This window comes from Brachionichthys hirsutus, chromosome 18 (assembly GCF_040956055.1).
Source record: "Brachionichthys hirsutus isolate HB-005 chromosome 18, CSIRO-AGI_Bhir_v1, whole genome shotgun sequence".
Classification (NCBI taxonomy): Eukaryota; Metazoa; Chordata; class Actinopteri; order Lophiiformes; family Brachionichthyidae; genus Brachionichthys; species Brachionichthys hirsutus.
The window spans coordinates 8,951,099-8,960,121 of record NC_090914.1 but is presented as its reverse complement, the minus strand read 5'-3'; the positions used below and the strand labels follow the sequence as shown (position 1 = coordinate 8,960,121).

The 9,023-nt window shown below is 38.6% G+C and overlaps 2 protein-coding genes across 2 annotated transcripts; one reads left to right on the top strand and one right to left on the bottom strand.

Annotated features, from left to right (window-relative positions):
- Window positions 1-186: 186 nt before the first annotated feature.
- Window positions 187-6,292, bottom strand: l2hgdh (L-2-hydroxyglutarate dehydrogenase). Its single transcript, XM_068752056.1, has 10 exons — window positions 6,201-6,292; window positions 5,004-5,119; window positions 4,749-4,900; window positions 4,319-4,450; window positions 4,077-4,239; window positions 3,951-3,985; window positions 3,714-3,881; window positions 3,361-3,518; window positions 1,057-1,188; window positions 187-857 (listed from the first exon to the last, which is right to left on the bottom strand). Exons 1-10 carry the CDS (start codon window positions 6,290-6,292, stop codon window positions 662-664), a joined length of 1,344 nt encoding a protein of 447 aa, XP_068608157.1. The 3' UTR covers window positions 187-661.
- Window positions 6,293-6,477: 185 nt separating this feature from the next.
- dmac2l (distal membrane arm assembly component 2 like) lies at window positions 6,478-8,841 on the top strand. Its single transcript, XM_068752251.1, has 4 exons — window positions 6,478-6,715; window positions 7,101-7,309; window positions 7,931-8,102; window positions 8,231-8,841. The coding sequence occupies exons 1-4, from the start codon at window positions 6,621-6,623 to the stop codon at window positions 8,343-8,345; spliced, it is 591 nt and encodes a 196-aa protein (XP_068608352.1). The 5' UTR covers window positions 6,478-6,620; the 3' UTR covers window positions 8,346-8,841.
- Window positions 8,842-9,023: the final 182 nt, after the last annotated feature.

Sequence of the window (9,023 nt, the reverse complement as noted above, 5' to 3'; positions counted from 1 at the left end):
CAAGCCCCGCATGTTGAGAATTATCTCAAAAGCTGCCCTACTTGTAGATGTACAACCAATTTTAAATCAGAAAAAAGGTTTACTCAAATTGGACTAAAGATAAATTAGTGGTGTATTTTTAAATTGTGCATCTCAAATTAAATTAAAATACCAAAGACAGTGTATAATATGACACAAACAACAGACTTGTTGCTCTTCAAAAATATATTTATTGTACAATCATTTGTTAATAAATGGGATGAAACTACAGAAAAGTTTAAGAGGAAAAATATGTTGGAAGTTTTTGCGTATATACTGTATATATAAAAAACTTGTCGTCCCGCCCACCTGGGCGGTACCGTCTCCTTCAACCTCGGGTCTACCAGAGGCTTGGGAGCTTGAGGGTTCTGTGCAGGATCTTCTTGCTCTTCTTGACAGAGATGTCAGACTTTGTTCCACTATTTAATTTTACTTGATACCCAGTGAAAATATTTTCGATTTTAAAAATAATTATTGAAATAACATGCAAAAAGACCAGATATTTCAAATTTTTCCACCTAAATTAAGGCTTGAATTTTAATAAAAGTCTACATGAAGACAGCAATGCTGAGGTAGTGACAGCTTTACAAGACGTAGTTTCATCTGGCTGGATTATTTCTCTTTCGGCGATCACTGTGTTTCTCTACAGAGAGAAGCGACTCTCCACCTCGTCTGCGACCATTTCAGCAATGGCGAGGGAGGAGGTCGCTGCTGGAGAGGGAGCATTACGTACGTGAAGCACCCGACTGGCCACTTCTCCGACCCCGCCGTCAAACACAAAGTCGTCCACAAGGTTTCCATCTCGGTCGAGAGCCTGAGCTCGAACTCCCGATGGACCCCTGCAGAGAAAACAACGACCAAAGTTACAGAGGCAACGGGATTTCAGCATTTATCCTATTCATTGAATATATATAATGAATAGGAGTAAAAACGTGATGGGCACTGATTGAATAAATTATACATGGATAACACATTTATTTATAAAAACTTATTCAGAGCGCGCTCATAGCATTTGCAGGTCTCGCATGGCTGCGTTACCTGAGAACGTCACTGCGGGAGATTTCAGGGATGTACTTCTGCAGGATTTTAATCTGTGCATTAATGAAAATCCCTCTATACATTTCTCCAATCCCATACGTCAAGTTCTTCAATATCAGCTTCTGCAGGCCCCTGAAGAATAAAACAAAATAGGGATTTAATATTTTGTACCATGCAGTATCGACATGGCAATTAAGCTCATTTAAGATTCTGTGCCTCTTTTCTAATTGCAGTTCCAGAACACTTCACCAAGAAGAAGATTAAAACATTTTAAAATGTATCTCTCCAGAGTTATATATAGGTTTTAGCATGAGTAATAAGAGTCTACTGTAACAATGGCCAAAAATAATCATTTTAACCATATATTTCATGTAATGTTAAAGTTGCGGTAATGATAATTTGTTATGGACTTCATCTAAAAAATCACAAATGTTTCGGTAATGAGAATAATAGGAAATTACATTAAATTAAAACATTTTAAAATGTATCTCTCCAGAGTTATATATAGGTTTTAGCATGAGTAATAAGAGTCTACTGTAACAATGGCCAAAAATAATCATTTTAACCATATATTTCATGTAATGTTAAAGTTGCGGTAATGATAATTTGCTATGGACTTCATCTAAAAAATTACAAATGTTTCGGTAATGAGAATAATAGGAAATTACATTAAATTAAAACATTTTAAAATGTATCTCTCCAGAGTTATATATAGGTTTTAGCATGAGTAATAAGAGTCTACTGTAACAATGGCCAAAAATAATCATTTTAACCATATATTTCATGTAATGTTAAAGTTGCGGTAATGATAATTTGCTATGGACTTCATCTAAAAAATTACAAATGTTTCGGTAATGAGAATAATAGGAAATTACATTAAATTAAAACATTTTAAAATGTATCTCTCCAGAGTTATATATAGGTTTTAGCATGAGTAATAAGAGTCTACTGTAACAATGGCCAAAAATAATCATTTTAACCATATATTTCATGTAATGTTAAAGTTGCGGTAATGATAATTTGTTATGGACTTCATCTAAAAAATCACAAATGTTTCGGTAATGAGAATAATAGGAAATTACATTAAATTAAAACATTTTAAAATGTATCTCTCCAGAGTTATATATAGGTTTTAGCATGAGTAATAAGAGTCTACTGTAACAATGGCCAAAAATAATCATTTTAACCATATATTTCATGTAATGTTAAAGTTGCGGTAATGATAATTTGCTATGGACTTCATCTAAAAAATTACAAATGTTTCGGTAATGAGAATAATAGGAAATTACATTAAATTAAAACATTTTAAAATGTATCTCTCCAGAGTGATATATAGGTTTTAGCATGAGTAATAAGAGTATACTGTAACAATGGCCAAAAATAATCATTTTTAACCATATATTTCATGTAATGTTAAAGTTGCGGTAATGATAATTTGTTACGGACTTCATCTAAAAAATCACAAATGTTTCGGTAATGAGAATAATAGGAAATTACATTAAATTAAAACATTTTAAAATGTATCTCTACAGAGTTATATATAGGTTTTAGCATGAGTAATAAGAGTATACTGTAACAATGGCCAAAAATAATCATTTTTAACCATATATTTCATGTAATGTTAAAGTTGCGGTAATGATAATTTGTTATGGACTTCATCTAAAAAATCACAAATGTTTCGGTAATGAGAATAATAGGAAATTACATTAAATTAAAACATTTTAAAATGTATCTCTCCAGAGTTATATATAGGTTTTAGCATGAGTAATAAGAGTCTACTGTAACAATTGCCAAAAATAATCATTTTAACCATATATTTCATGTAATGTTAAAGTTGCGGTAATGATAATTTGCTATGGACTTCATCTAAAAAATTACAAATGTTTCGGTAATGAGAATAATAGGAAATTACATTAAATTAAAACATTTTAAAATGTATCTCTCCAGAGTGATATATAGGTTTTAGCATGAGTAATAAGAGTCTACTGTAACAATGGCCAAAAATAATCATTTTAACCATATATTTCATGTAATGTTAAAGTTGCGGTAATGATAATTTGCTATGGACTTCATCTAAAAAATTACAAATGTTTCGGTAATGAGAATAATAGGAAATTACATTAAATTAAAACATTTTAAAATGTATCTCTCCAGAGTTATATATAGGTTTTAGCATGAGTAATAAGAGTCGACTGTAACAATGGCCAAAAATAATAATTTTTAACCATATATTTCATGTAATGCTAAAGTTGCGGTAATGATAATTTGCTATTAAATTAAAATGCAAACGGGCGCCTGTGATACCTGAACGAGAGAGCATCCGCAAAGTCTCGGATATTGAAGTCGTACACTTTGTAACCTTCCCTTTTGAAGGCGAGGACGGCGTTAGGACCGAGCCAAACACTTCCATCCATCCGTGGGGTAAAATGAACACCAAGGAATGGGAAACGAGGGTCAGGAACCTATATACGTATTTATTATAGGAACATAAATGAAGAAGAATAATGTCATTACGCCTCTTGTGAATTATGGAGATAATAACAGCGTAGAATGAATCCATAAACAATTGAATACTGTATAAACAGCAGCTGAATCTGGTCTCTCAAAGTTTCGTTAAGCATCATCAAGGCACCACATGTGAGGCTCTTCAGACTTACAGGGTAGATATTTCCTTTGACCAAATAGTGTTTCTCTGGCTTCAGGACCAGATAATCTCCTCGAAAGGGGACGATCCGCGGCTCCCGACTGCACCCAGATATCTGCGACAGACGGTCCGAGTACAGGCCTCCACAGGTCAGAACGTATCGGCAGCGCACCTCGTTCCCCTGTTCGAAACAACACGATAAAAACAAAGGGGAAAAACACAGGGATGCATTTAAATGTGTTTATCTGACCTTTTTGTCTCTGACGGCAATTGGATATTTCATACCTGCGAATAAAAGAAGAGTCATATTGAGGTAAACTGTGAATAACTCCACCCCGCTCAGGTTGACAGTCTGATGCACAGGACGGTTTATTACCCTCAGTGCTCCCAGCTGGGCTCTCCTTGACCATGGAAATGCCATTGACCTCAGATTCAGTCACCACTGTTCCACCTGCCTCCTTAAAGTCTTCCCCGTACCTGAGAGCCACTTTCCTCCAGTCCACAATACCGGTGTAGGGCGAGTCCAAAGCCATCACACCCTGCAAGGATGATGTAACATCAGCCATCACTGCCATTTCTATTCTGCACGAATACCTTCAGTATCTCTGAGACCGTTACCCTGCAGTATGGCTCTCGTTCTCGGATTCCCTTGGCATCAACAATACTGAGGTCACGCACATTATTCTTCATGCCGCGCTCATATAGAGCTTTCAGTCTGGGTATCTCTTCCTGCTCCACGGCTACAATAAGCTGCAGACACATAAATACATGAATCAATACCAAGTCGGCATACCGTGACTGACAACCTGGTTATTATAGTTATTAATAGGAACATTTTAGATCTGGAAGTTCATTCGCTGAAAAACCAAAATGGAGTTGACAATAATATGCACCCAATATCGAACTATATCAATTTTATTTCAAAATCTAAGGTCTGAGGATCTAGTTTGTTTAGACTGACTGTTTTATATGTGAAGAGTTGACAAAATGCTAATATTCAATGTACGACGTGACATTTTTCAGCGTGTCCTGAAGCTTTCAGGCCGACCTTTCCACATCGTTTGTAAGGCAGTCCTTTCTTTTCACAGTATTCGTAGGCTAGGGTGGCTCCTCGCACACACAAGCGGGCCTTCAGTGACCCCGGCGTGTAGTAGATCCCACTGTGGATGACTCCACTGTTGTGTCCACTCTGATGAAAAGCTGATGGGTTTGAGAGAGAGGGTTCAGTCACATTAAGTATTTTATTCCTCCGCAGACGTTTTTGTCTCCCTTCACAACAACAACTTTGAAGACCCCAACCCACCAAGCTCTTTTTCTTTCTCCAGGAGAATGAAGCTGAGTGAGGGGTGCCGTAAGATGAGCTCTCTGGCTGAGGCCAAGCCCACGATCCCAGCTCCCACTATGGCCACGTCATATGTGCTGAAATACAAACGACAGACCAGGTTATACAGTTCATATTTAAAATGGCTGCTGATAAACGGACAGTTTTACAGGCCGCAGAAGTGAAAAGGATGAAATGTAGGTCAGCAGTTCAATGTCCAAGTTTGACAAAGTCTACGAGCGGCTAATAAACCTTTCAAACTGTACGGTGCCGCACGAAGCAAGTGTCGCAGCTAAAACGTCATTTGGACCCGCAATAAGAAAAATGAAGCTCTGTGAAAAGGATGAGTAAAAGCAAAAGCTGCCACGTAGTCAGTCTCAGGATATCAAACTTGAGCTCGATCAACCACATAGCTGGAAGCACACACTGTCCAATGTTCTGTAAGGGCTTCTGATGGTAGCAGGACTGGACTGCAGATTGCAACAACAGTCTCATTTAAATAAGAGGAAAAAAGCCTTGCTTGTCTGGAATGACTTAAAGTTACAACATCTGTATTTCATAAACGGAGGAGGAGCCGTGTTACATAATCTGCATGCCACAACCCACAGAGGAGCAGGGCCCCCCAAACCTTTTCCCTCTCACTCGAAAGTTAATAATACTATAAACAACTTACATTAAAACATCATAATTTCTTTTGTTCTGATTTACTTCTTGCTGGGATCAAATCAGACTTAATAGTGGGTCCCGCTTTGGGAAGCAAAAGGAATGTGGAGTTCTGGGTTAATGTGAAGCACATGCTGGCAGGCGTGTGTTTCTAACACACACACCTGCAGGTGAAAGTCAACACGTTGTCTGACAGACTGAAGCTTTGAAATGAAGGCGTGTAATATCGAATAGAAACGGACACGATCATCTCTGTGTACAGATAATAAGGTGATGAGGGTACAGCCAAACACACACACACACACTCACTCACACACATTATGTAATCGCGGTGTGGGTGGATGAATGTCCTCGTCACTGTCTGAGGTAGATAGAACAAAAGATGAAAGATAAAACTGCGCGCCGTTTAACTTCAGGTTCAGGTTTAATATTTTACCAGTCATTAAAGAATTGCTCCGTTTGTTTTGTTTGTTTTGACAGCAGTTGTCCTCTTCGTGCCCCCCACGCTGACCTCACCTGTGCAGCTGCCTGCTTGTAATGGCCTTCAGCAGGTTGGGCTGCCCCGCCCCGACGCCCCTCAAAGACGCGCTGCTCAGGGTCCGGATCATCGTCTCAGGGTCTAGCAGCTCCTCGGAGAAGCGTCTTCATCCTACAAACGCTAAAATAATCTCTGAATTCCGCGTTACCTCGTCCAGGCAGCCTCAGCCACGCCCCTTCCTGGCTACGCAACACCCACTTGCACGTCCAGCCAATGGAACGGAGCGGTTCCCCCCCTACGTCACGGGGTGAAAGGTTACAGCAATGGCTGCCGTCTAAATGTAAACAGAGCGATCTGGTGAAGGGCAGGCGAGGTCTTCTTTAGCTCCTTGTTTAATTAGAACGTTAAATGACGATAAGGTGTTATTACCTTTCTGTTTATTCATCCTTTAGTTAGATATGAGGCTTTTATCGCGGGCGGTGCGATCTGCTGCGGGCCAGAGGGGGTGGAGCCGCCGACACTTCTGGGGCTGGCTCAATACAGTCTTCAACGCGTAAGAACTTATAGTAATATGTTAGATAATAGCTAATTGATTACTGTATTGCAGGCTTTTCTGAATTAAACTGTCAAAAATATTTACAGCATCTACAACAATTATTTTGTCCGTGATGCAATTCATATTAAAAAATGATCAACCATACCATCAAAGATGATCAGAATCCTTTATTCAACAAGGAGATCCTGCATTTTCTCATGTTGCAATGAGGAAGTATATTATTCTGTTATTAATTTAACAAATAAACTAACAGTGGTTTGTTCAGATGAAAACAACTGGCCATTGGGTAGGTTATGAGTTTAGATTTTTGGGATCTCTCGACTCAACCAAATGTGACGTTTGTTCTGCGCTGTTCTTTGATTGTTCGTTCGTCTTCACTCAGCGTGGACTATGAAAGGATCAAAACGGTGGGTCCAGACCGAGCTGCTGCAGAGTGGCTGCTGAGATGCGGTGCCAAAGTGAGGTTCGAAGGATTCGAGCGCTGGCATCACGACTACAACGCACTGCCAACCGGGCCTCTTGGCAGACACAAGATCCAGGCGATTGACGCCACTGAATCCTGCATCATGTACAGAGGATTTGACCACCTGGGTCAGTGTTACAGTGCAGAGAGTATTATGTTCTCCTTCTTTAGGATTGTTCCACTCTAATGTTCTTTTCCCATTCAACATGAGTTAAACCACACAGCTGGATTTAAATGCTCTTTCCTGTTTAGCAACGCAACACCCATTGTTTTTTCTGTTTTTTTTAACAAAGTAATTTCTTAAATCTTAAATTTCGTTTAAATTAAACAGCATTTACGATAGTGAAATGATGTTGTGATACAAACTGTTGGTGACGCTTTGATCTAGAGGCAATCCATTCAATAATTCACATGTTGGATTTACAGGTTTAGGAGCAGGATCAGGTCAAAGATTAAAGCTTTGTTCAGAAAGTGTAAATATTGCATTAGCTTGTTAACATGAGCTCGAGCTCGACCGCTGACCTGAAAGTGATTCCCTTCAGAACAATGGATAGTGAAAGTGCATCGCTCCCAGACTGATTATCTAAAAAGTGACGCAAGCTAGCAGGATCCTTAGTTTACACCGTTAACGTCTCTGACCTTGCTGGCTGCGACGCTCCAAACTGAGTGTTGTTTTTTTTTTTGATAAAGTCCATCTTTGTAAATGTGATAACTGGACATGGTGCTGAATTTTGTTTTCTATTTCCCAGACGGTTTGAAATATTTGGAGGAAATCAAATTCAACAAGTGCTCGTACATCGAGGACGCCTGCTTGGAGAGGTTGAGCTCCATAGAGAATCTGCAGGAGAGTTTGTACATGATGGAGGTGGTTTCGTGTGGAAACGTGACCGACAAAGGCGTCATCGCCCTGCACAAATTCAAGTGAGAGTTTTATTTCTATATCTTTATTTTTTTTTGCAAAAAAAAAGGGATTAAATGAAATCATTCATTTTTTTTAACAACTGTTTTTCATACATTTTAATGTGATATCTTGTATTGATCCCACACAGGAATCTGGAGTATCTATTTCTCAGTGATCTTCCTGGAATCAGTGACAAACATAAGACAATTGAACGATTGCAGACAGCACTTCCACGTCTGGACATCGCACTGGGCACGCTCTGACTGGAAAAAGTACTTCCACTTTGTAAAAAAAATGTCATGTTTCAAAGTAAAACCTTGAAGGAGAGCAAAGCATTAAGAGTTTCAATCATCCAACATGAATATTCTTCAACATATGTCTATTTGTATGTGAATTATTAAGTCTTTGTTCAATGAAAGTGAAGACTTCATGGGAAAATACCCAGCTCAAAGTACGTTAAAGCACTTTATCCTGTTGACACCTTGTTCATCTATTCTTAATTGCATTCTCGTGGTATTAAAAGGTACACAGAGAAAATAATTTGTGAATATGATAATTTATCTTGAGATTAATTTGGCATTTATATTTGAGGACAGACAGATGGCTGTGCACATCCTTAGCACCAAAGTTCCAGACATAATGAGTGCAGTGTCTTATTATTACTGCTGTGTGCTATGAATATTAAAATGCGTTCACTCCTGACATCAATAAATAGTTCCAGAAATGCTCATGAGTCATCATAGCTGACAAAAAAAGTTTGGTCTGCCTTTATAAGTTACACGAAACAACAAAAACTCAGCAGTAAAAACCAGCGTTATATAAAAACTACATTTGGCAAACCAGGCATGGCAGTACGTCGTAGCTTTTCTACCCGGCGACTATAAGCGGAGCTGCAAGTTGCTCCTTGTCTTTCCACTCCTAGATGACAAAATCAGCTGGAA

Bases quoted from the DNA above. Each gene is read 5' to 3' on its own strand.
- dmac2l (XM_068752251.1), top strand. From the start codon at position 6,621: ATGAGGCTTTTATCGCGGGCGGTGCGATCTGCTGCGGGCCAGAGGGGG. The intron at 6,716-7,100 runs GTAAGAACTTAT...GTCTTCACTCAG, and splicing joins CTCAATACAGTCTTCAACGC to CGTGGACTATGAAAGGATCA. The intron at 7,310-7,930 runs GTCAGTGTTACA...TCTATTTCCCAG, and splicing joins CAGAGGATTTGACCACCTGG to ACGGTTTGAAATATTTGGAG.
- l2hgdh (XM_068752056.1), bottom strand. From the start codon at position 6,292: ATGATCCGGACCCTGAGCAGCGCGTCTTTGAGGGGCGTCGGGGCGGGG. The intron at 4,451-4,748 runs GTCGGCCTGAAA...ATGTGTCTGCAG, and splicing joins CTTACAAACGATGTGGAAAG to CTTATTGTAGCCGTGGAGCA. The intron at 1,189-3,360 runs GTATCACAGGCG...TTTATTCTTCAG, and splicing joins GCGGATGCTCTCTCGTTCAG to GGGCCTGCAGAAGCTGATAT.